The 25,000-nt window shown below is 42.3% G+C and overlaps 3 protein-coding genes across 3 annotated transcripts in view; 2 read left to right on the top strand and 1 right to left on the bottom strand.

Annotated features, from left to right (window-relative positions):
* The window catches only part of LOC100920187 (DNA (cytosine-5)-methyltransferase 1), a 44,315-nt gene extending 29,667 nt beyond the window's left edge, over positions 1-14,648 (top strand). The window contains exons 21-32 of the mRNA XM_031947491.1: positions 2,095-2,284; positions 4,467-4,542; positions 4,821-4,949; positions 5,099-5,381; positions 6,886-7,027; positions 9,120-9,286; positions 9,995-10,172; positions 10,976-11,171; positions 12,560-12,723; positions 13,326-13,442; positions 13,841-13,931; positions 14,325-14,648. Of these exons, the coding sequence (XP_031803351.1) occupies positions 2,095-2,284; positions 4,467-4,542; positions 4,821-4,949; positions 5,099-5,381; positions 6,886-7,027; positions 9,120-9,286; positions 9,995-10,172; positions 10,976-11,171; positions 12,560-12,723; positions 13,326-13,442; positions 13,841-13,931; positions 14,325-14,341 (1,750 nt within the window). The 3' untranslated portion in view covers positions 14,342-14,648. The remainder of the gene's footprint in view (positions 1-2,094; positions 2,285-4,466; positions 4,543-4,820; positions 4,950-5,098; positions 5,382-6,885; positions 7,028-9,119; positions 9,287-9,994; positions 10,173-10,975; positions 11,172-12,559; positions 12,724-13,325; positions 13,443-13,840; positions 13,932-14,324) is intronic.
* A 1,045-nt stretch (positions 14,649-15,693) lies between these two features.
* EIF3G (eukaryotic translation initiation factor 3 subunit G) lies at positions 15,694-21,748 on the top strand. The gene is made up of 12 exons (XM_031947494.1): positions 15,694-15,866; positions 16,260-16,410; positions 16,655-16,701; positions 16,899-16,982; positions 17,131-17,219; positions 17,720-17,779; positions 19,400-19,504; positions 19,602-19,791; positions 20,033-20,140; positions 21,127-21,263; positions 21,367-21,473; positions 21,617-21,748. The coding sequence occupies exons 2-12, from the start codon at positions 16,391-16,393 to the stop codon at positions 21,630-21,632; spliced, it is 963 nt and encodes a 320-aa protein (XP_031803354.1). The 5' UTR covers positions 15,694-15,866; positions 16,260-16,390; the 3' UTR covers positions 21,633-21,748.
* A 1,066-nt stretch (positions 21,749-22,814) lies between these two features.
* P2RY11 (purinergic receptor P2Y11) lies at positions 22,815-24,945 on the bottom strand. Its single transcript, XM_031947493.1, has 2 exons — positions 24,758-24,945; positions 22,815-24,309 (listed from the first exon to the last, which is right to left on the bottom strand). The coding sequence occupies exon 2, from the start codon at positions 24,302-24,304 to the stop codon at positions 23,264-23,266; it is 1,041 nt and encodes a 346-aa protein (XP_031803353.1). The 5' UTR covers positions 24,305-24,309; positions 24,758-24,945; the 3' UTR covers positions 22,815-23,263.
* Between the last annotated feature and the right edge of the window lie 55 nt (positions 24,946-25,000).

The following is a 25,000-nucleotide window of genomic DNA, read 5'->3' as shown; positions in this document are numbered from 1 at the left end:
ATATTCATTTTTATAACATTTTGAATTCGAATTTTTTTCTCCCAAAGACAGCAAGCAATATGGTATAGATTATTCATGTATAATCATTTTAAACATTTCCATATTCATATTCTGAAGGAAAATCGGAACAAGGGAAAACTGAAGGGGGGAAAACCCCCAAAAGTATAAAAATATGCTTCCATCCACATTTAGTCTTTTTTTTTTTTCCTTTGGATGAAAATAACATTTTCCATCCCAAATCTATAGGAATTGTGTTGAGTTATTGTATTGTTGAAGAGCTAAGTCTGTCATAGTTAATGATGACATACTATGATCAGCTCACTTCACTAAGCATTAGTTTATATCTTACCAAGCTTTTCAGAAATTGGGTGAGTTTTTTCTTCTTCTTTTTTTTTTTTTTTTTTAAAGATTAAATCTCACTTCCTGGATTAAGTGACTTACGCAGATTTGAACTCTGGTCCTCTAGATTCTAGGGTTGGTGCTCTATTTTACTATCTAACCATCTCTCATTGAGGCATTATTTTAAATTTGTTTGGAGGGGAATCTGTAGAAGCTTAGATGAGTCTCTGCTTTTATTCCATTTTGACTATGCCCCAAATGTTACTTTTAAACTACTACTTCTTTGGCTACAAATGAGCCCTTCAATTTTGGAAAGTTGTGTTGATTTCTTTCTTTTTTTTTTTTTTGGGGGGGGGGGAGAATATTTAGTTGATCTCTTCATTGGTGGGTCTGAACCACCTCTGGGGAACACCAGGCATGTCTCCCTGACATGCCCCCTGCACTTTAATGGAGCTTAGTAAGTAATAGTGCTGTTGTAGATCTTATTCTTTCTACTGATTCTCAAATCCTTTCTTAACATCCTGCTGCTTATCCGGCCAGTTGATTTCATTACCTTTTTCCAAAGATCTTGTGTTTATCAATTTTTTTTCCCCCCTCCCCTTGGAACTTCTCTTCTTTCTATCAAAGCCTTCATATTGGAAACGTAAAATTTAAGAATTCTTGGACTTTGTCTCCTCTGCTTCTCATCCTCAGCTTTGTATTTCTGTCTTCCGAACCATATGTTCAATGTTTTCTTTGCTCATTGCTCTCTCAACCTTTATAAACCTGAATAAGCTTCCTAGGCTAGTTGTCTGAGTAAATGACAGGCCCACATCTGCTTGGTGGGGATGGTAGTATTGCATCTGATCAGAACAATTTGCTTTTATTTTAAAATCTATGACAAATTCAACAGTTAACTTAAAACAATCTTGCTTATATTTCCTTCTGTGCATTTAAAAAAATGCTTCAATGACTCAACCTTTTGTTTTTGCCTTCTTCCTCTTAATGCCCTCCACTGGGTTATAGCTAGGGAGAACTATAATTCTTACTACATATGCACAGTTGAGCAAAACAAATTCTTGGTTGTATTTTAAAGTTTGTTTTATTTTATACCTTGAGTCCATTATCTCTATCAGAAAGTAGCTTTTTTCTTTTGTCCATGAAGTATTTGTTGCCTTAACATTTATTAGGTAATTCGAGAAGTGTTTTTCTTCACACCCTTCATTGAGGCATTATTTTAAATTTATACCCTAAGAAAAAAATTGAAGTTGATAGTAGTTTTGTTGGCATTTCCCTCTCTTCCCCATCTCTTAAAAATAACAAAATCCAATTGGGCTCTAGCATTCTCAAGCTTTCTGCTCAGGGCTATCTATTGTAATACCCAACTGGGCCCTGGACTTCAGAACAAGGAATGAGGCAATTTGAGGCCCTGATTTCACATGTGGGCGCACAATCCTACCTCTTGCCATATGCATTTCATTTCACCAGGTTTCTAATCAACATCAGACCTACCTAGCAGTTAATACAAAAGGATCTGTTCTCATGGGTGAGATCAGCTTTTCCTAGGTAACTTACCTTTTCGATGGGGCATCCTGAAATAATCCTTTACCCACTTTGACTCCAGCTATGGACTCAAATCCCTTCCAAGAAACAGAGTGGAGGCAGGTTGGGTTTTTAGGGTACTGTATCCCACTCATCACCCCCGATAGACAGCTCTATATATTTTGTATATTTCCTCTAGCAGTGTCTTAACAATAAAGACTTCATCTCTTACAGACCAGAGAATACCCACAAAAGTTCCACAAAGAAGTATATTGAGGACATTAACCTATTATACTGGAGCTATGAAGAAGCTGTTGTGGATTTTGAAGATGTGCAAGGGCGCTGTGTTGTAAAGTATTGTGAAGCGACAGACACTCCTGAGAAATATAATCTTGGTGACAAGGAACACTTTTATTTCCAAGAGGTGATCCTTTCTATAGACTGGTGATTTCTTTGGGGTCAAACTGAGTAACAAGTAGGTGATAAGAAACGTAATTGAATGATAGAAGTAGGATTTAAGATGAGCTTCTCAATAGAAGCTTTCAGGTGACTAGCTGGTCTAGTGGAGAGAACACTGGACCTGGAGTCAGGAACACCCAAGGTCAAAATTTGGCTATAGACACTTTTTCTTAACTGACTTGGATAAAGGCATAAGAGGCAGGTGTAGCAGAACAAGTGACTACACCTGCTACTTCACTCAAATTTGTGTCTTCTCCAGAGTTAATAAAATCAGTTGAATCAAATTTAATTTAACAAGAAAAGTTCAAATGTGGGACTATCTTTTTTTCAGTCCAAGTTACATGATAAGGGAGTTATAGGTAGAGAAATTCTTGTGGAAAAACCTGTGGCTTAGAGAAGATTATAATCTTGATATTTCAAGGATGAAATAGGAGAGCCAAGAAGCTAATGAGCTTCCAGTTAACATTCTCTTAATCTGGATGGAGTCTGTTTCAATGGGGTACTTATAATTTGTATTTAGCTCTCATTCATTCTTTTCATTTTAAGTGTCTTCTCTTAGTGATAGTGACAACCTGGTGCTAATCTGAGCTTGTCAAATTCTCTCTACCTCCTCACCCTCTTCTAGCCATATTTCTCATACCTAGGAATACTAGGTTGGTTCTACTTGGTCTGGGCAGCGGCACAAGGGGTGGGGCAGAATGCAGGTCAAGAGGAGAGTTGCAAAGAGGTAGAAAGTTTCTATCTTGCTCAAATCTACAGCATAAGAGATGGTGGATAGAGCATTGGATAAAGAATCAATAATACCTGTTGTCAAATCTGACCTCTGGTATTTGTGAGTTTTGTGACCCTGGGCAAGCCCTGATACCTGTCTGTTTCCTTATTTGTAAAATTGAGAACACCTACTTTTCTCTATTTTAAATAATAGTTCTTAATTTTTAAAAATACCAGTAGCTTTTCAACAATGAAGCAATTCAGGTCAATTCCAATAGACTTGTGATGGAGAAAGCCATCTGCACTCAGGACTATGGGGACTGAATGTGGATCACAATATAATATTTTTACCTTTTTTGTTTGCTTGCTTCCCCCCGTTTTTTCCCTTTTTTTGATCTGATTTCTCATGCAGCATGATAAATATGGAAGTATGTATAGAAGAATTGCTCATGTTAGGCATTTGTGGTAGGGAAGTAGGTGGGGGGAAGAAGGAGAGAAATTCGCAACACTAGGTTTTGTGGGTGTGAATGTTGAGAACTGTCTTTGCATGTATTTTGAAAATAAAAAGCTATTTTTAATACATGCAAAGAGTTTCCAACATTCACCCTTGCAAAACTTTGTGTTCCAAGTTTTTCTCCTTCCCTTCCCACCTATCCCCTCCCCTAGACAGCAAGTAATCCAACATAGGTTTAAAATATGCAATTCTTCTAAAGGTATTTCCACACTTATGCTGCACAAGAAAAATCAGATCAAAGGGGGAAAAAAATGAAAGAACAAGAAACAAACAACAAAAGGTGAAAATATGTGATCCATATTCAGTCCCCATCATCCTCTCTGGATGGAGATGTCTCTCTCCGTCACAAGTCTATTAGAATTGTCCTGAATCACTTCTTTGAAAAGACAAAGTACATCACAGCTAAAAATAACATTGTTGTTATTGCTGATAATATCTGATTTTCAGGGTTAATATGAGAATATTGGCAAGACTTAGCTAGCATTATAAAGTTTTTTAAGGTTTGTAATTAATGCCTAGACAGTCAGCCTTTGAATGGTAGTTGAGGGATAGTTTTTTCCAGTCACTAATCTTGAGACCTCAGCCATCTTATAAATTGTTGGATATGCTGGACAGCAAGATCCCTCTAGTGAATAGAATATGTCTTGGACCAGAGAAATCCTGGACTTTTATCTAATCTCATAGATAAGGAAAACTGAGTTTTGGAGAAATCAAATGATTTGATTAAGGTCTCGAAGCAATAAGCATCAGAGGCAGCATTTGTACTTGGGATCCCCTAATTCCTTAGCCAAACCTTGTTTGTTTTTTTTTTCTCACTCTTAAGTAGCATCTAAGGTTTATTCAGGCTTTTATGAAGGGGATATCCCTTATCTCAACATTTTTTCATTTCTAGATGATTAATCTTAACTTTATACCCCCTTAGGCCTATAATGCAAAAAAGAAAAGTTTTGAAGAAGTTCCAAAATATGCCCGTGGTAAGGAAAAAAGAAAAGAAAAAGGTTTGTATTTCTTCAACTTTGAGGACTTGTCCACATAAAACTGTTACAGATCAAATGGTACTTGAGATCAATTGGGAATAAGCTCTTAAATCTTCTAAGAAGCTTTCAGAAACAATTGCTATATTTCAACACAACCTTTCTTCTTCTTCTTTTTTTTTTTTTGGTCACTCTTTGAAGTAATAAGGCACTGGCAGGTTTTTGGGAAGGTAGAATCCCTGTGTTTGGTATGACTTTAGGGTCAGTAACTGAATAAACAATGAGCATCTCCTCACCTTCAGGCAGAGGCAGTGAAAAACTTATAACACTGGAACCAATTCAAGAAATGAAAGAAGTAAATGTGCCCAAACTTCGAACTTTGGATGTGTTCTCTGGCTGTGGAGGACTGTCTGAAGGCTTTCACCAAGCAGGTAAAGGCAGCAGGTTTTTGCTTCTGGATGTTATAGTTTGAACTTTTCTTTTTCTAAGGGTACTTGAACTCTAAAGAGACTTCTTGCTTTAAATGTGCCATGTATAGCACATGCCTTAGATAATGGCTAAAATTTTTTCTCCTTTCCAGGAATATCTGAAACAATGTGGGCCATTGAAATGTGGAAACCTGCAGGCCAAGCATTCCTTCTGAATTATCCTAAGACCATTGTCTTGTCAGAAGATTGTAATATTCTCCTGAAAATGGTTATGTCTGGGGAAACTACCAACTCCATGGGCCAGAAGCTGCCTCAGAAAGGAGATGTGGAAATGATTTGTGGTGGCCCACCCTGTCAAGGGTTTAGTGGGATGAACCGCTTCAACACACTCACTTATTCCAAGTTCAAGAACTCCTTAATTGCCTCCTTTCTCAGGTGAATGGCACTGGGAAATAACTGTCATCTTAGCTTTTGTAGTCTTTGCTTTCTGGTTCCTGGGGGTGGCAAGCACGGGGAGCCTTTCCATAGGGAAAGAGGAAAGGCAGAATCCCTGTGTGCCAACTGGATGAAGTAGGAACTTCCTCACTAGAAATGTCAAGTCATACCAAAGGGACTTGCCGTTGTTCTTTTGTAGCAGAATTCAATGCTTGTGGGTCATTCTGATAACTAGCTGACTTGACAACAAGGTTCTCTATGGGATTGTCTTTACTAGATTAATTCCATAACCCTTCACTTTTTTTTTTTAAACAGTATTTCCTCCTCCCCATGTAACCCCCTTTCAGAGAAGGAAGAACTGATTTTTTTTTTTTTGGTCCCCTCTTTCTAGCAATGTAGGGGGCTATAGAATAGAGAATTTGAAGTCCCCTAGTTTAAAAGGACTTATCTATATTGAAACAAATTCATTAAGGTTTTAGACTAGATCAGGGATTCTTGAATTCTATGAACTTATTTTGGGGGGGAAAATACTTTAGTAACTTTTTTTTTGTACTTTTATTGAATGTTTTTATTAAAGCATATGCATAAATAACTTTCAACATTAATCCTTGCAAAACCTGGTGTTCCAAATTTTTTCCCCCTCCCTCCCCCCATCTCTCACCTAGATGGCAAGTAATCTAATATTAGTAACTAAATTTCAATATCATTAGTTTTCTATACATCTTATGGAATATCTTTAAAACACTAATCTGAGAAGAAATCATGCTCTTTAATAAGCTTAAGAGTCCATGACACAGAAGAGATTAAGAGTCTGGTCTAGAATAAGAGTCAAGATACCACAGGGCTCCTTTTTCAAATTCAAAAGCTTAAAATATAGATGAAAATTAAAAAAAAACAAGTCTTAGTCTTTAACGAGTTCTCTATCAAGCTAGAATTGACTAATTTATTATATTAGTATATTAGGCTGACTTCCTCCATTTAAGATACAAAATTCTTATCTTTGTCTGTTAAAGGGGACAAAGATCATTATATTAAACAACTTGGAAAATGACTTAGAGGGACAGAAATTATTAATAAAAAACGATGCTGCTCATTGCATGCAGCAACAAAACAGAAGGGACAAGTAGGCAAATTCAACATTGCTCCAATGGCTTCAAGTTCTATGACACCCAGCTGGTTTCTGTTTATAACTGAATTCGGGAAATGGGGGGGGGAAAAGCTCCACCTGATTTAAAGCTTAGAGGCAGGTATTCCAGAAAGTGTTTTGTGCTGCTGTGGCCACCTCTGATCTTAGACCGATTTTTCTTTCCCTGGCACATCTTACTTTAAAGCTGCCACTGACAGAATCCCATCTTCCAAGTCCACAATAGCTTGATATTTAAGACTGATGGAAAATAAAACCTACAATTCCTAGGGTCTTTAGGTACTTAAACCCATCCTTTCCAGTCAGTCTTTTCTGAATGACTTTAGACTTTCTATTAAAAAAATTTTATTTCTCCCACAGCTACTGTGATTACTATAGACCTAAGTTTTTCCTACTGGAGAATGTAAGAAACTTTGTGTCATTCAAGCGTTCCATGGTTCTGAAGCTGACCCTCAGATGTCTGGTTCAAATGGGGTATCAGTGCACATTTGGTATATTGCAGGTAGGTTCATACCAGGGGTGGGGAGGAGAGGAGCAAGTAGAAGGTAACCAAGGAAAATCACATTGATGCCAGTATCCCTTTTCTTTCAATGTTGAAAGAAATCTTAGTATTTCAGAAAATGGACTAATTTAGATTGGAGAGCTGGAATCAAACACCAACTCTATTTGAATATCTATGTGACTTTGAGCAATCATTGGATCTTAGGGCCAACCTCACTTAGAAAATAAGAATTGTAGTCCTTGCTAGCTTTAAATCTGTCAGTGTTTCTGTATGGTTTTTCTACTACACTAGTTCATTCTAATCCATCAATGTGAAACAAGTTTTGGCATTGGTTTAAAATCAGATTTGTCTCCTAAGACAAAATGAAAATGAAGTAGAAATAAATGTCTTCTCTCGATTAATTGGTTATCAATACATGAAGGTTAACTTTAGAATTTAAAATGTCACTTTTAGAATTGAAAGTATCTTATGCTTTTAGATGAAAAGTTCCATCGAGTAGGTTGGCTTTTGCTTCTGATCCATAAACTTTTTTATGGCTTTTACATGGAACATGAGTGTGATAGCACCAGAGTTAGCCTTATTACTATCTTGGGGAAACACTGAAGAGATATGGGGCAGAAGAAAGGAATGATAACTTTACTTTCAGTTTCAGGAAAATTAATTTCTCCTCCCCCACCCGGTGTTAGATGTTGAAAGCTTATAGTCAAATGAGATTAAAGTTTGCAAAGAAATTTACATAGGTTATTTGACTATTTGATTTCATTTAATATCCAATTTGATTGAAGTACTATATAAATACTAGCTATTACTATTATTGGTCACAAGTGTATGACCTAGAATGATCTACTATGGTCAAACTTTAGCTTGAGATTTGTTATGACTGGGTAGCTAGATGGTACAGTAGATAGATGAGTAAATTCAGGAGTAACTTTGACTAAGGATAGTTGTCATAAATTAAGACTAAACTTCTGAATTTTTATCTTGTCATCCAATCTAAAATAGTATTAAAAAAACAATTTGGGAGGGGTAAGGAAAATGGGGGACTTATAGTAATGAAAAATCCCATATACATTATAATTTTATTTTTATTTTATTTATCTTGCTGAGGTAATTGGGGTTGTGACTTGCCTAGAGTCACACAGCTAGGAAGTGTTAAGTGTCTGAGTCCAGAATTGAACTCTGGTGTTCCTGACTTCAAGGCTGGTATTCTATCTACTGTACCACCTAGCTGCCCCCAATAAGCTTAGTTTTAAAAATTATACGGTTACTTTTTTTTTTGCCATGAAAATTTAATGTAGTTTCATAGTCATTTTTACCTCAGACTGAAGCAAAGGCAATTTCTTTTTTTTTTTTTTTTTTTTTTTTTTCCCTTCTATGGCTTCCCCTTGGTTCCCAGGGACATAGCCAACAGTTCCTCCTATGCAAGTTTTCAGGGGAGTAAATATATAATGAAGACAAACTTTATCATACCTCTGCCCCCAGAAAATATAGAGGGCACAAGATTTACTGGACTATAGAGATACAGAAAACATATTAAATGTCCTCTGTTCAGTAGAGGAGAAATTCTCAAAAGGGAACTTAATTCAAAGTGACTACTAGTATAACAGCCATATAAACAGAAACCATCTCCCCACTAGATTCTTAAAGGCAGCCTCACTTTCTGAAACTCTATCTCAGATGCTGAGCAGGGCAATCCAAATAAATAAATACCCTTTTGTGTCACCTTTATCTCTACATAACTGGCAGGTTTCTCTTCTCAAAGTATTAGTGGGAATGTCTGTCTTAATTTCACATAAAGATCCTTTTGTCCAAAAACAATCTTTGGTACCTGAATAAAGTTTCCTAGACATATCTTTAGTTTCCCCTAACAGGTAGCTGTAGTGTCCAGAAATAACTTATTTTTGTGATGGGATAGTTCTTTGTGAATTAATAAGAATGGGGAATTTCCTGAATAGAAAATTGCCGTACTTATACAAACCTACAACTTGTGGCTGTCAACTTTCTGTACCCTATTAATTTGTAACCTTTATACCTTAATATATCATTTGTTAACTTGGTAGAAATGTTATGTTTCTTTGTGTTTTGTGCCCAGGCTGGTCATTATGGCATTGCTCAGACAAGAAGAAGGGCCTTCATCTTGGCAGCAGCCCCAGGAGAGAAACTCCCCATGTTTCCAGAACCTTTACATGTTTTCTCAACCCGAAGCAGTCTGCTCAGTGCAGTGATAGATAATAAGAGATTTGTTAGCAACGTAAAGAGGTAAAGGACTCAAATAACAACAATTCTTCACCCTAAGAACCAATTTTCCAAAGCAAGTGGGACAAATGCTAAAAGGCAGAGCCTGTTCAGGGTCAACAGGTGGGACATGGGGCAGATTAGAAGTCATAGATAGCAAAAAAGAAGTAGTTTGGGGTAGAAAAAGAAGAGCCATGTGCGCCACAGAAGTCAACTTCCCTTGTTCTAGAGTTAAATATTGCCAAATCTCTCCGTCCTAGTTGTCTTGGCTTCTTAGTTGAAGCTTTGGTGAGAGAAGGCAAAACTGGTTTAGGCGCATGTTTATATTCATGTGAAGTGACTTAAAGCAGCTAGATGTATCAGCAGATAAAATGCTAGATCTGGAGACAAGAAGACTGGAGTTGAGCCTCAGATACTTATCTGTGATTCTGAGTAAGTCTTTTGTTTGCCTTAGTTTCCTTATTTATGAAATTAGGGTAATAATAGTGCCTACCTCCCAGGATTATTGTGAGTAAAGATCACATGAGATTTGTAAATAAACGGTACCTTGGCATATAGTAGGGGTTATATAAATGAGTTGTTTATTGATTTATGTACCAAGTAGTAACAACAACACTTATTAAATGCTGACTAGGGCACTATACTAAGCATTAAGGATCCAAAGAGTCCCTATCCTCAAGGAATCTACAATATAAAGTAGAATCAAGTCTGTAATCAATGCCTTTGTTTCAGGCTGACTTCTGCGCCATTTCGAACAATTACTGTCTATGACTCATTGTCAGACCTTCCAACAATCAAGAATGGTGCTTCATTAGAAGAGATTTCTTACGAGGGGGAGCCCAAAACTTGGTTCCAGAGACAAATTAGGGGCCCACGACATCAGCAAGTCCTTAAAGACCACATCTGTAAGGTAGTGTGTAATCATGGGAATTGACTTGATTAGGAGGCCACCTAATTGTATAATCATAATGGGAGGAGACTTTAACAATCCTCTGATATAAACCATTCTTACAAAGATAATCCCTGAAACAAGGATTTTTAATCTGGGTCCATGGATAGATTTCAAGATGTACATGAACCTAGATGAAGAGAAAAATTATTTTTATTTCAATAGTGTTCTTTAGAGGCAAAAAATAAAATCCATAGAATTAAAGTCCTTTTAGGGAAGTTTATCAGGGTCACCAGAATGACTGACTGCCAAAGAGATCCATGACACAAATGTGAAAATTCTGGGAAGCAAGGTCTTTTTTAATATAATTAGATTTTGACATTTTTGAAATTTTGATTTTCATTTTTCCCTTTTCTTTGCTTATTAAGAAGCATTCTAATATAGATTATGAAATGTAGAAATGTTTAATTATATATGTAGATTGTAAAAGAAGAATCGGAACAAAAGGGAAAAACCAAAAGGGTAGGGGGAAACAAAGTGAAAATAGTATGTGTCAATCTGCATTCAGACTCATAGTTCCATCTTTGGATATGACTGCCATTTCTCATCATGAAGCTTTAATAGATTTTGCTCTTAGCAATAATTCTAAAAGTTGATAACAACACAATGTTGCTGTTACTGTGCACAGTGTTCTGGTTCTGTTCAGTAAAGATTTGTTTTAAAACACTTTTTAGCATTGTGGCCAATAAAGTTAAGAAGAATCCTACCTGCTGGCTAGAAGGGTTTAGGAGGAATTAAAAAGCTAACTTTGACTTCGGTTACAGACTATGAACGCTTTGGTGATGGCTCGAATAAAACTGATTCCCCTGGTGCCAGGGTCAGACTGGCGAGACCTTCCTAACATCCAGGTACACATCTCAGATGGAAGTGTGACTAAAAAACTCCGTTATAAGTATAATGATAAGAAGAATGGACTCAGCAGCACTGGAGCTTTCAGAGGGGTCTGTGCTTGTGCAAAAGGTAGGGTTGTGTGTGTATATACATGTTCTAGTAATACTGTCTCAACAATTCATGCTCAATTTCTTATTTTTGCTGTGTAGCTCTAACATGCCTGAGGAAAGGCAACACAGTATAGTCTTGCAATGGAGTTTCTTGCTATATTAACTTTCACATCCCATTCAGTAAATTTAACTATCATTTTTGGACCTTTTTTTCTTGGTTATCGAAGACGACCATGGCAACAGTCTATTTCCATGGAAATTGGGTTTAAGTGAGAGCCATCTGGGTCAGTGGCAAGATACAGATCAGGACAACTAGAGATGGTGCTAGATGCAATGGGAGACCTTGGCTTTTTTTTAAACTCTTAATTTCCCATTTCTCAGACTGAGGCAAAAACACAATCTGATTATGGCTAGACAATGAGACAATGGCTTTGTTTAAATTTTTTTTTTAAACAAAGTTTACATTTCTCATTTCTCCCTTCCCTTAAAAAAAATCAATCTGGGAGGGTAAGACCCTTGGGTTTTTTTTTTTTTTTTGGCTGAAACAGAAAATTGCTATTTATAATCACTCTGAACCAGAGCCCCCCAAAAGGGCTTAGATTGACCAACAAGAGGTCCCAGGCTGACAGGCCAGTAATTTGTATTTAAGGCATGGTCATTTAGAAAGAAATCTAGTCCATAAATCCCCAAAGTATAAGCTACCTGGTTATATTTTACTTTTCTTTTTTAATATAATGGGCTGAGGTTTGAGTTGATGCACTGACATCCCAAGTACGTGAGGCTAAATAGTAATTGGGCTATACTCTATTAATATACATGATTGGATAAAGAATGGCCCCTGCCCATTCTTCATGCAAGTCCTGATTCATTGTACAGGAAATGATGATTTTGGTGGGTGAAAGCAGAGAGACAGGAAGAGAAGCTGGGAGAGATTGGGCCTGGGTTCGATATTCCTAGCTGCTGGTCGTGTGGCTGCTGGTCTAGCTAGCTTCTTGACGCAGCTGCACACATTGCTATCGCCGATTCTCTTCCACCTCTGATCCTTCTTCACTGAGAATAAAGACTATTTTTCCCCTAACCTGAATTCCTGACTCCTGCTGATTTAAAAATATGCTGTCTTCACATTTCCTCACCCATCTCTTAGAGAAGGCTTTGGGCCCTCTCCCTCTGCCCCCCTCCCTCTCTTGCTTTGGCCCCAGCCACTGAGGCATCAAGATAGGACTTCAATGGGAGGCAACATTTAAAATGAGTAATGGAAGGAGGGAGTATAATCCAGAATGGGGATAGCCTATGCAAAGGTGTGTACCTTGTCTACACACAATAGCAAGGAGGCAGGATATTTTCCTTTCATTGCCTTCAGTTAAATGTCAGCTAATTTCTTCATTTCAATCTGATCCTTCTATCCAGGTAAACCATGTAATCCTTCAGATAGACAGTTCAACACCTTGATTCCATGGTCTCTGCCCCACACTGGAAACAGGAACAACCACTGGGCTGGGCTCTACGGAAGGTTAGAATGGGATGGCTTCTTCAGCACTACGGTTACTGATCCTGAACCCATGGGCAAGCAGGTAAGGACACTTCAGGGAGAAGTAGAATTCAATCATCTTCCCATTTTCATGGAAACTTAAGAAAAAAAATCTCTTTAGCAACTGAGCTATAAACTGAGGCTCACCCATCACTTGCACATAGCCCTGTAGCTTTAGAGGATGACCTGACTGGCCTCAGCCTGGCTTTATTTACATCAATAGAATGATGCTCTGAAGATCCAGGATCATATTCCCTCACCTCTGAAGTCTATTACCTGTAAGCCTGGGCCGCAGGCATATCCTCTGAACTTAAGAGGAAAGTCAGATTAGTTTTGATGCCCTTCAAGGGAGTAAAATTAAAATAAAAAGTGTGGGGGGGAAATAACCAAAATAGATCACTGTAATTTGCATAAAGACAGAAGGATAGGATTTGAGCTATGTCCCTGTGGATATCCCTACTTATCCCAGGATGTCTTCTCTAAAAGCTTTGTTGCAGTTAAGCAGTGATCCTGGTGTTGACCATTGTGTTCCTGGAAGGAGTTGTGAGGAGTCCTCTCTATTGTCCTTTAAGGGTAGTGCAAATTCATCCTTTCTAATGAAAGGAAAAGTTGGGGGCTGATGGCTTTGGATTCCTGTGTCCACAGGGTCGAGTACTTCACCCAGAACAGCACCGAGTAGTGAGCGTGCGGGAGTGTGCTCGGTCCCAAGGATTCCCAGATACCTACAGATTTTTTGGCCAGACTTTAGATAAACACAGACAGGTCAGTATTAATTTCCTATGGCTATTAAGTGGATACGGAACCTATGAGGCTCAGGTTATTCTTCCTTAGGAACATCAGGCTTTGCTGATTCCAACCAACATTTTAATAATAAAGTGTCTTCTTGCCAGGTGAATACTTGATAAATTGCATTTGGCCCTTCTACCAGAAGGCTTGAGGTAGCCTTGGGGCCTTTAAGAACAAAACCCACTCAAAAGCTGACTGGAAAATGATGTGAGAACTCTACCTTGGGGTAAAATGGAATCCTGATTCACTCTTGACACCTGGTCAGATTTGTTGCTGTCCCCTATAGTGGGCTGAAAGCTAAGATGCTGCTAGGTATCTTTCCAGGCATGGGATCCTATTGCACCAAATCATTCTGTTCCCCCTTCCCCATGCAGGTGGGTAACGCAGTGCCTCCACCCCTTGCTAAAGCCATAGGCCTGGAGATCAAAAACTCTATATTGGCCAGACTGAGAGAGAGTCAAACAGGTAAGTGTCTAGAAAACTTTCTGCTGTGTGAGATGGGTGGTACCTGTTGTGTGGTGGCTCAGCCGTCCCTTTTTCCTCTGCTCATTGCTCAGCCTTAGCTCAGACTAACGGTCATAAGAAATTGCAGCTATGACTGTTTGACTTTACTGGGTGTCAGACTAAGCTAAGGTGGAAAATTCTAGCCCCTCACCCTGCTGTGGCTTAGAAGCTACTATATCAAGGAGAATCCAAGGTTCTCAGTTATTAACGACTTGTTGCTGTCTTAACTTTTTCATGTATTTAATATTTAATAGGATTGTTTATTTCATCTAAAACCTTTAAACTGTCACATTTGTCAATCATAATACCATGCTGTTTTCTATTGAAACTTAAATTTTTTTTTTTCTTCTTCAGATGCATCCGGAAACTGAAGAATAGCTCTCATGGACCACTTTCTAATGTGCCAGTCTTTTTATTCCATTGTATTTATGAACTATATATGAACTATCTACCTCCTTGGCTGACATTGAACTGTTTTTAACTATCAACTAAGGACAGCTATCATGGAGTACTCTTTTTAATGCGCCCAATTTTTGTATTTCATTGTACCCATGAACCTCCTTGGCTGACATCGAATTGTTAATGATCAAATTGTTAAACCGTGATATTGTAAAGTGCCTTTTATATCGTCTAGATTTTAAAATTTTTAATTATATATTAAATGTAACTTCTAATGACTGCAATTTCTGCCATTTTTATACATATTATAATAAACTTTTTTTAAAATGATAATTCTTTCCTGACTCTTATGTAACAAACTTTCTGAAATTGCTCCAGTTTCTCCCTGGTGTATCAGGACTTCTGACTAGGCATATTGCCACTGCTTAAAATATTTTCAGTTGGGGATGAAGCCTTGTTAGATCTGCTATGGAAAAGGCAACAGGATTTTAGTTGAAGGATGACAGCTGTTTTTTTTTTTTTTTTCTGAAGTGAAAAGCCAAAGGCTTGGCAGCTGTGTAACACTAGATACCTAATAACTGCTAAAAAAAAAAAATAGGGTTTAGCACCATATCAATCCCAGGTGTTCGTGGACTGCCGCTGTTCACTAGGGCTTTTTCCTGCATAAGACCCTAGAATTTAGCCAATGGTCACTAAGGTCATTACAAATGATGGAACTAGTGGGATAACGAGTTTAAGCGAGTCCCTTAATCTCTGAATACAAGTATTTGCATCTTTTATTCTATGATAGTTTCAGTGTCTATTGTGTAGGTTTGGAGAGGCATTAAGTGGCGAGTAGAATACTGGACTTGGGGTAAGGAATTCTAACTTCCAATCCCGTCTCGGACACATGCTCGTCGTGTGACCCTGCCTAAGTCGCTTGATCTCAGTTTGTCCGTTTGCTCAATGGTAAGGGAGAGGAGCGCCTTCCTCCCAAGGCGGTGAGAATTAGGCAACAACTTATCGAAGTCCCTGGCATACAGTAGGCACTTAATAAATGCTCCTTTCCTGCCTCTAAGATCGCAGCTTCTGCACCGGGGGGATTTGCTTCTTCTTGGGAGGGGGTGGGGGAGTGGCGATGAGGACAGACCAGAGTGAAGGGCCTCGTCGGGGTCTAATAGCTGGCAAGCATCTGCAGCGGAATTGGAACTGGCCTGCTCGTCGCTTCGTACAGCACAGCCCTATGCCATGGCATCCCAACGCCAGCCCTTCCCCGACCGGAGGGCGCCCCCCCTGCTTCCGGTTCCTCGCCACCACGATAAAAGGGCCGCCGCGAACACTTTCGCGCGTGGGGGCCCTTCCCTCTTACAAGGTCTCTGGGATTCAGATCCGAGAGAGCGGAGGATACGCAGTCGGGCAGCCCTGGGCGGAGCCGCAAACTGCTCGCCAGAATGGCGGGCGCGCAACTCCGCGCTCCACCGGGCGCCTCCCCTCGGACGCCGCCTCCTTCCCTTACTAGTGCGGAGACGGCGTTCCCTCGGAATGTTCCTGCTCTCTCCGGGGAAAGCGGGAGTTTGGGAGGGGTTTCTCCCGAAAGGGGGGAGGGGTTTCTCCCGCATGGGGGGAGGGGTTTCTCCCGAAAGGGGGGAGGGGCTCCTAACCAGTGTGGGGGAGGGAGGGGGGGGGCTCCTCCTTGGCTTTCAGCTTTTGATCTTTCTCCCTTGGGAGGGGGAACTCCAGGGAGAAAAGAACTGGAAGAAGGGTAGCATGGGGGCAGGAACGGGGAGAGAGGACGGAACTGAGGAGGGGCAAAGTCGGGGAAGGGAGCGCGGAGGTCTGGAGACGCAAGAGGTCGGGAGAGAGAAACCGGGAAAGCGCAGTCTTCCCTCAGAGGCGCGCTCTCTCCTGCAGTAGTTGGCCTCCTCCACGAGGGGGCGCCGTGACGAAAGCCCTCCTAGTCGAAGCGGCGGAAGTGGATATTAGAATCCATTTCCTCTTCCGGTCTTTGGCCCGGGCTCAGGCTGCGTGGAAGATCCCGGACGATGCCGACCGGCGACTTTGAGTGAGGAAAACGGGGCCCGGGTCGGGATGGGGCCGGTGTCCCGGACGCCGAAGGTGGGAGCGGGCGGGCGGAGTATACTCTCAGGCCGGACGCGGGCGCGGGAGCGGGAAGCTGGCGGTGTCCCCGGCGTCTGGGCCGGAGCCGAGGCCTGCAGTCCCGAGCCGGCTGGGCAGACGGGCCGGGGGCGAAGGGATCTGGCGGCACCGGACCCTGGGCTTCCCTGAAAGGCTCTTTCCTCCCTCAGCTCGAAGCCCAGTTGGGCCGACCAGGTGGAAGAAGAAGGAGACGATGGTGAGTCCCGTCCGGCTGACCCAGAGCCGCCCCCCCCCCCCCCCCCCCCCCCCCCCCCCCCCCCCCCCCCCCCCCCCCCCCCCCCCCCCCCCCCCCCCCCCCCCCCCCCCCCGGCCATTCCCCGCCCCTCCCCCACTCCCGGCCTGGCCCTCCTCTCCGGCCTTCCCCCAGCCCTGCTCTCTGCCCGTTCTCCACAGACAAGTGTGTCACCAGCGAGCTTCTCAAGGGGATTCCATTGAGCACAGGAGAGCCCACCAATGAGCCGGAGCTACTACCGGGTGGTGAGTGCCCAGCGTGTCCGGGCGCTTGTGTGTGTGTGCGTGTGCATGTACGTGGGCGCCGCTTGCCTGCCTGTCCCCCGGAGGGAGGCGCTGCCCTCTAAGTCTCCTCCATCCCTTCTGTTCTTTACCTCCACTGTTTGCTCCCCAGCTCCTCTCCCTGCCCCCAAGGAAGTCATCAATGGAAATATTAAAACCATCACTGAATATAAGGTAGAAGAAGACGGCAAGAAGTTCAAGGTGGGCTACGCGGGTTTCTGTATCCCTTCCTACCTTTTCTGTCCTTGGGATTAGTCAGGTTTGGGGGCCCATAAATGAAAAAAGAAAAACAAAAACAACAGTAAAAAAAAAAAACCCCACCATTGGTTGAACATACAGGATATGAGTACAATTAGAATAGAATTCTTGTTCTCAAGGTGCTTCTCGTTTGGGAGGCTAACTAACTACATGTATATAAATTAAAAAAAATATGCGTGCCTACATATGTATATGTAGGGTTGCTGTGGACATATGTGCCTTAGTTAACAGGATTGGTGTTTGAAGTCATTGGAGAGTTCATTGACGCACAATTTCTAGTAGCAATGAAAGTATTGATTTGATGATCTTGGCTAAAGGAGAGGTAGAATTCAGGGCTGCTGTGTAGGATGGTGGACCCTCCCAATTCCTCTGTGGCATTTACTCACTAACCCACTAAATGGATCCTTCCTCAATCTCTCTTTTTTTTCTTGTCTGTTTTACAGATTGTCCGTACCTTCAGGATTGAAACTCGGAAGGCATCTAAGGCTGTTGCAAGGAGAAAGGTGAGGACCATTTTGGGATTGGACAATATATCTTGTTTCCATATCTTTCTTCAAGTCCCTTCTTAATATTCTCTTGCATTACCTTATAGAGCATTATACAGTAGAAGTAATACTAGACTCGGCTAGGAGACACCTGGCTTTTGATCCTGATCCCAATGTTTAGAGCAGTTGCATGTTCTTAGACAAGTCATTTAACTTTTTTGAACTTTAGTTTTTCATCTTTAAAATGGATATAATAAAGCTCCACTTAATTCACAGAACTGTGAGAACTATTCTTTGAAAACCCTAAAAGTCTACATAAATATGAACAATTGGGCTTAATGATTTAACATACTCTTAAGCCAAGAATAGTGAGAATCCTGCAACATTACTGTTTCTGGGCTGGATATATATTTAGGAAAAGAAGTTTTCTTGGAATTGGAAAAAGTTTGAAAAAAGGAGTTAAATAAGGGAAATGAGAGAATAAAAAGGAGGACTACAGATGAGAATGGATTCAGAATAGGAATATTTTTCAGTCTGGAAAAATGAAAATTATGAATAGGCTGGATCCAAAGCTAAAATATTTAGGTTTGTGAGAATATAAAAGCAGGTAGACTTGGAAGATGAGGAAGGCCCATGGTAGATGTAATTGTATACACTCATTGCTCCAAGATTGGTACTGAATTCAGTGCCATTTAACTTATTGCTAATTACTTCTCACTTTACAGACTGAGAATGCTTCCTTATTTGTTCCTTTTAAGGTTTTAAGTTTAATAAAATGCTTTCCTCACCTCACCTTTCCTCCACTTAAAAAGGCAGTTTTGTTGAGGAAGGATTAAACTTGATTTTCTGCTCAGGAGGGGAGGGACAGGGGCAGAAAGGAAGTTTTTAGTTCTATTTGAATATTATATAATTGTGTGGTGTTCTTTTGTATAATATATGATGGTTCTCTGGGTGCAGGTTTCTTGGGGAGGTTTTCTGGAGGCAGCCTTAGTTTTGGTTGCAAGTAATAATCACCCCAAATATAGCCAGGAGTTAAAATCTAGTCCTTTATTGTGTCCTTCAACGTCTCGAGCTTCAGCCCCTAGCTCCCTCCCAATGTCTCCAGCCAGCACAGAGGTAGAATATGGAATGACTGTATCCACTTCCGAGAGTGAGGTTTCTGTCTCCGGCCTTGAGAGCTTCTTGCTTATATGCTGTTCACTGAGTATACATCAATCATTATATCACTGGGAAACTATTATTTGTTGTAAGATTAAATCAATTCTACACTAGATTTAAACATCATCTCCTCAATTCCACTTAGTACCTTGTTTCAAGTTCTGACCCATAACATCTCCTTGTAGGATCAGATCAATCATACTGAACCATGCTAAATTAGGTAATTATTGTCTCTTATCAATTCTAATGACTTAACACTTTGTAAGGATTCCAACATCTATGGGCTGCCTCAGGAGGTTCTCATGACTGGAAGTCAGATAGTAGGGAAAACTTTTGTTCCAGAAATATATTCTTCTTGACAGTTTTCTACTCCTTTAGGGAGGTTTCACAAAAAGCCCTCATATGTTGGGTATCCAGCCAATTTGTCTAGGCCTTCCCAGCCCTTTTTCTAACCCAGTGAATGACCTTTCCCATTCACAGAACTGGAAGAAATTTGGCAACTCACAGTTTGATCCCCCTGGCCCAAATGTGGCTACCACTACAGTCAGTGATGATGTTTCTATGACATTTATTACCAGCAAAGAGGTAATTTATGGGTATGGAAGCTGGGAAAGAGATTTTGAAGGCTGGGTGGGAGCATTCCCCTCATGGCACGTTTCAAGCCCACCACTCCTGTCCCTAGGATTTGAATTGCCAAGAAGAGGAGGACCCAATGAACAAGCTGAAGGGTCAGAAGATTGTGTCATGTCGAATCTGCAAGGGTGACCACTGGACAACACGTTGTCCCTACAAAGACACCCTTGGACCTATGCAAAAGGAACTGGCTGAACAGCTGGGGCTGTCTACTGGGGAGAAGGAAAAGATGCCTGGAGGTTCGGAGGTGGGACCTGGGCTGGTGGGTGTATGGGCATGTCTGTGATTTTGTGAAAATCACTGGTAATGGGCCATAGAAGTTTGGCACTGGAGAACCTATGGTTGGGGGAAAGGGAAGCTTCAACAAAATGGGAGTCTCCTTCATAGACTTCTGACTGAGGGTGTTACTGAGGCTGTTGCAGGGTGGGGGAGATTCAGGGCAAGTCCTGGGCTCTTATCAGCCTGTATTTATGTCCACAGAGCTGGAGCCTGTGCAGGCAGCTCAGAGCAAGACAGGGAAATATGTACCCCCAAGTCTTCGAGATGGAGCGAGTCGCAGAGGGGAGTCTATGCAGCCCAACAGGAGAGGTATGGATGGGACCCTGGGGGGGCAAGATTGGGCTGGGCTGAGGTTGGGTTGGAAGACAACATGGTTAATGGGAGTCCTTTGCTTAGAGCCTATGAGAAAGTACATGCCTTGGTATTGGACAGGGTCCCTGCTCTCATGAAGCTTACAGCTTATGCAGGGGAATAACACACCAGTACAGTGTTATTCTACAGTTAAATTCATGAATTGCAAAAATAAATATACCATGTGAAATATGAGAGAGAAACTCGTCTCACTGGGCCATCCTGAAGAAACTGGGTTTCACAGGAGATCATGGTTTGAGAGGGCTGGGTCAGTGTAGGCCTGTTACTCCAACATGAGAAAAGATCAATCATGGAGTGTTAACCTGTTTGTAACATGGCTTCAATGACAGAAGTTTGAATTGAGCCATTGAAGAAAATTATTTAATCGTGCTTTGATATGAGAGAATTATTCTTAGGAAAAATTTAGGAGGAGAAGAGAAGGGGAAGTGGAGGCAGGGACTCCGTGAGCACATTTGTAGGAAGATGAAAAAGCAAGTGGCAAGGTAGGGATCAAATGCAAGAGAAAGGGAGAGGCCTGTAGCAGCAAAGACATAGTCTTAGGTCCCATTGGTGGTCCCCAGGCATCTTCATTTGCATTAGCACAAGATTGGGTATTGGGGGTTGGAAGAGAAATTGGAAGTTTTGAAAGAATGGAACCTGGCAGGCAGTTGATGAAGAATATACAATATTGCTGGGCTGCATCAATAGCCAAACCAAGGTTATGCATCATAAATCTGCAGTAAGTTAAATCATTTGTAGACTGTGGTTTCTGCCTTGGATTCTGCTCTACACTCCCCTCCTCCCCTCCCCTGCCTCCCCCCCCCTCCCCTTGTGGGTGGGCTGTGATACCATGGGACTAGCAGGTACCTTGTAATTATCTAGCATTACGGTTGGGGTGGGGCCGCGCCTCTCCAAGTCACACCCCACGTGCTTGTTTCTCCCAGCGGATGACAATGCCACCATCCGAGTCACTAACCTGTCTGAAGACACTCGAGAGACTGACTTGCAGGAGCTGTTTAGGCCATTTGGTTCCATTTCCAGAATCTACCTGGCCAAAGACAAGACCACTGGCCAGTCCAAGGTAGGGCTGTTGACAGGTATTTTTCTGGCTGAAGAGTTATGATAAAACAATGGGGTATAGAGGTGTGGAGAGAAGGCTGATGCATGTTTAATGCCTCCCCCAGGGCTTTGCCTTCATTAGCTTCCACCGGCGGGAGGATGCTGCTCGTGCCATTGCTGGCGTGTCAGGATTTGGCTATGACCATCTCATTCTCAATGTGGAATGGGCCAAGTAAGTTTCTCCTGTTCCTCATCATCCATCTCACCAGCATCCCTGAGCCTTTGGAGCTGGGTCCTCCATCCTGGACATGAATCATTTCTGGGTTGTATTCTTTCCACCAAGAAATCCTAACTGTCTTTTTGTCATTTCTACAGACCTTCAACCAACTGAGGTCGGTATGTCCACTTACTACACAGTTGCCTGGATTGGAAAAGGACCTGACTCTGAGGGAGGAGGCTGGAATGGAAGCCCCCTACTGGCCACGGGCAATAAATATTCGCACCTGCTTCCAGTCTCTTTTTTATTCTAATTCTCAGAACGCATCTTGAACCAGCAAGAAGCCCCAAGCTGTCCCTAGTTCCAGCAGTTTCCTTGGGCAGACTTGGGCTGAGCTCTCACCAGGTGGCACCATCCTTCCCTCCCTGTGGCTCTCAATATAGGCTCCCTCCCACCCCTGCTCCTGATTTAGGACATATGTGACTTTTCTGCTCTGTTAAGTCATTCAAAAGCCTTATATTCAGTACCTATTTTTTTTTTTTTATTTCATTGTTCTTTAAAAATTTTATTTACATTACTGTCACTTCATGAAGTAGTTGTTATACTTCACTCTCCTCAATTTAGAATCCCCCATTACAAAGAAGTACAAACAAAAACATGTTCGTCCATGTTTGAAATCATGTTTTGTACCATCTGTTGTCCACCTCAGCCAAGAGAAGGGAAAAAAGCGCTTTGTCATCAGATCCACTGAGAGTATATGAACAGACATATCACAAGTGATCAGTCAAGAAGTCTTTTTAAACATCAAAATTTGTGAATTCTGATTTCAGTTATATCTTGCTTTGCCATTTAATGCCTCATGATCATAAGCAAGTCACTGAATCTCTTTAGATCTCAGGGTTAGCTTCTGAAAGGAAAGGGTGGAAGTGGAGGATGAGACCTCTTGACGTCCCTGCCAGCTCTACATCTATGATCTTAGGAAGAAACACAGAGAAGTATGGACTTTCCTATCTTGTCACTTGTTATAGATTCTATGGTGTCTACAAAAAGTACAGCTCTAAATATTTTTTGCAAAAATTGGGCTTTCCCACTGTCTGACTACAGACTGAATTTTTTTTAGAACACTTAGTGGCTCAAGATTCAAAACTAAGAGGTGTCAACCCTCATCCTTGGGAAGTGGAACAGAATAATAATGGAAGGAAAGCATGATGATCTAGGCAAGGGATAGAGGGTTGTTGAAAATTGGAGAATATTTTGAGCTTGGGGCAAGGAATAGCGTGGGGTGGAGTATGTTAGGTCTGGCACAAGCTATAGGCTGTGAAGGAAACCCAAGGCTTTGGATTCACAAATAAGTGGATTCTGGCCCAGCAAAATGGACTTCACAAATGCAGGGAAGTGGCTTGTCAAGTGCAACGAATCTTTAGCAGTTCAGTTTGGGTGGAACTAGAATGCTTAAGAGAATAGAGGAAATTAAGGGGAAGAAAGTTTGTGATCCTCCCCAAGGAGTTGGTGTCTTATTTTAGTCACTAGCCACTTGTTGGATCAGGGAATTAATAGCAGATAGCACTATATCTGCAAACTGGGGGGTAGATGGGGAAAGAAACCAGTTAGCAACAGGCAAGAGTTCCAACAGGAGAGTCAAAGGTTCCAAGTATAGTTCCTTAATTCTCCTATCAGTCTGGCACAGCAATTTGAGGGCATGGGGTGAAGAGGGATGCACCGCCTTCCTTGCCCCCCCATTGCTGCCATCCCCTTTCACTCACCAGCTAGTCACGAAGTGATCTTGGATGTCCTTTTGCCAAGAGTCAGTGGGGCCTCAGAGAGATTTCCTCACTCTTGGCTCCCCCACAGAGTCTCGGGCAGCGGAGGCTTGAGGCCACGGCCGTGTAGAGCAGTGGGTGGAGGCACATGGCAAGAGGCACAAGTCCCCTGCTTACCTGGTAGCCCAGGTACAGACCAAGGTCCAGAGCAGCCACAGCCTGAGACTCACTTGTGAAACTGCTGCAGTGTTTCAGCCATTGCCAGCGGGCCTGGACGTTGAGGACGCGCATGATGTGGTATGGGATGTATGACATGGCATAGAGTACTACCCCGCCCACCACTAGCATGCCCACCTTGACCTTCTCTGGCCTAGTTATGTTGGGATTAGTCAGGATGGCCTGGCCAATGGCGCCATAGGCCAGCAGGGTGAGCAGGAAGGGCAGGCCGCAACCCAGCACCGCCAGCACCAGGCTGTAGACCCAGTAGTTTGGTACGTGGTCGTCTTCAGCAGTCCCCAGGCATTTGGTACAGCCTTCGGACTGATTCACATAGCACTGTATTGTGCCGTTTTGGGGCAAGACAAGGTGGGAGAACTTGAAGGTAGGGGCTGCCAGGGCAGCTACGAGGCCCCAGCCAGCCAGGCTTATGGCCCAGGCGTGTTTGGGTCGCACATGGCCGTGGGCAAAGAAGGGGTGCACAATGCCAAGATAGCGATTGAGGCTTATGCAAGTGATGAAAAAAATACTGCTGTAAAGGTTGCAGTTGAAGAGGAAGTGGTCAAGCAGGCAGGCAGCCTTCCCGAAGCTCCAGTTTTTGGGTGGATAAAAATAGACCACCAGGGCGGGCAGAGAGAAAGCATAGAAGAGGTCGCTAATGGCCAGCTGGGCTGAGAAGATGATGGCCGGATGCCAAGGGCGCTGCTCCCGGGAAATGAAGCGGTAGAGGACCAGGCCGTTGCCCCCCACAGCTACAAGGAACTCCACCACTAGCACAGGCCACAGATACTCCTCCTGGTACTGGCTCAGGGTTTTGCCAGCTCTCACCAACATCCTCGGTGAGCAGGTGCTGTTAGGTGCTTGAGTCATGGTGCCTACGGGAAGGAGGGCAGGCCTCTAGAAAACAGTCACCAAACTAGTCCCCACCCCTTCCCAAATGAGCCTTAGAAGTCAGCATGAAGCACTGAAGGTTGGACTTAGTCCAAATGCCAAGTTTGAATTCTGACTTGTAACATTGGCCTGGACAAGTTCCTTAATTGCTCATCTGTAAAATGGGGGTGCTAGACAGGATAGTTTCCAAGATCTCCTTCAGCTGTAAACTTGGGGACAACTAATGATTTAGTTTGGCTCCATCTCACAGGGCAAGCACACCCAGAACCTGCTCTTAACAGCTTCTCCGGCAAATCTGGGGAGCCATAACCCATTCTTTCCACAATCCTCCCTTGACCCCATGATGTCCAGTGAAAGTCCTATTAGTCACTGGTCTGGGGTAGAAATGACATAAAGCAATCACCCCCAATCCAGTTCCCAATCCCTCTTCACCTGGCCTGGTTTTGCTCCTGCTAGGATGGTGGCGGCTGGCTCTCCAATGCTGCTTCAATCTCAATTACCAGGTTTTGCTCCTGCCTGTATTAGTCAGTCAGTCTCAAGCCCCATCCTGGTAGCTAGCCCCTCCCTAAGCATATTTCCTTCCTCATTCTCACGCCCCCACCCCATTCTCAAACTAGGGTTCCTCCGGCAGACAGGAAAACCAGACTTTCTAGCTCCTCCCGCCCACCAGAAATA

The sequence above is a fragment of the Sarcophilus harrisii genome, chromosome 1 (assembly GCF_902635505.1).
Source record: "Sarcophilus harrisii chromosome 1, mSarHar1.11, whole genome shotgun sequence".
Lineage (NCBI taxonomy): Eukaryota > Metazoa > Chordata > Mammalia > Dasyuromorphia > Dasyuridae > Sarcophilus > Sarcophilus harrisii.
The sequence above is the reverse complement of the archived record's forward strand: the minus strand, read 5'-3'. Positions and strand labels throughout refer to the sequence as shown.

Excerpts from the sequence above, each read along its gene's own strand:
- EIF3G (XM_031947494.1), top strand. The coding sequence starts at position 16,391 with ATGCCGACCGGCGACTTTGA. Across the intron at positions 17,780-19,399 it reads AGGCTGTTGCAAGGAGAAAG|AACTGGAAGAAATTTGGCAA; the intron begins GTGAGGACCATT and ends TCCCATTCACAG. Across the intron at positions 21,264-21,366 it reads AGACCACTGGCCAGTCCAAG|GGCTTTGCCTTCATTAGCTT; the intron begins GTAGGGCTGTTG and ends TGCCTCCCCCAG.
- P2RY11 (XM_031947493.1), bottom strand. The coding sequence starts at position 24,304 with ATGACTCAAGCACCTAACAGCACCTGCTCACCGAGGATGTTGGTGAGA.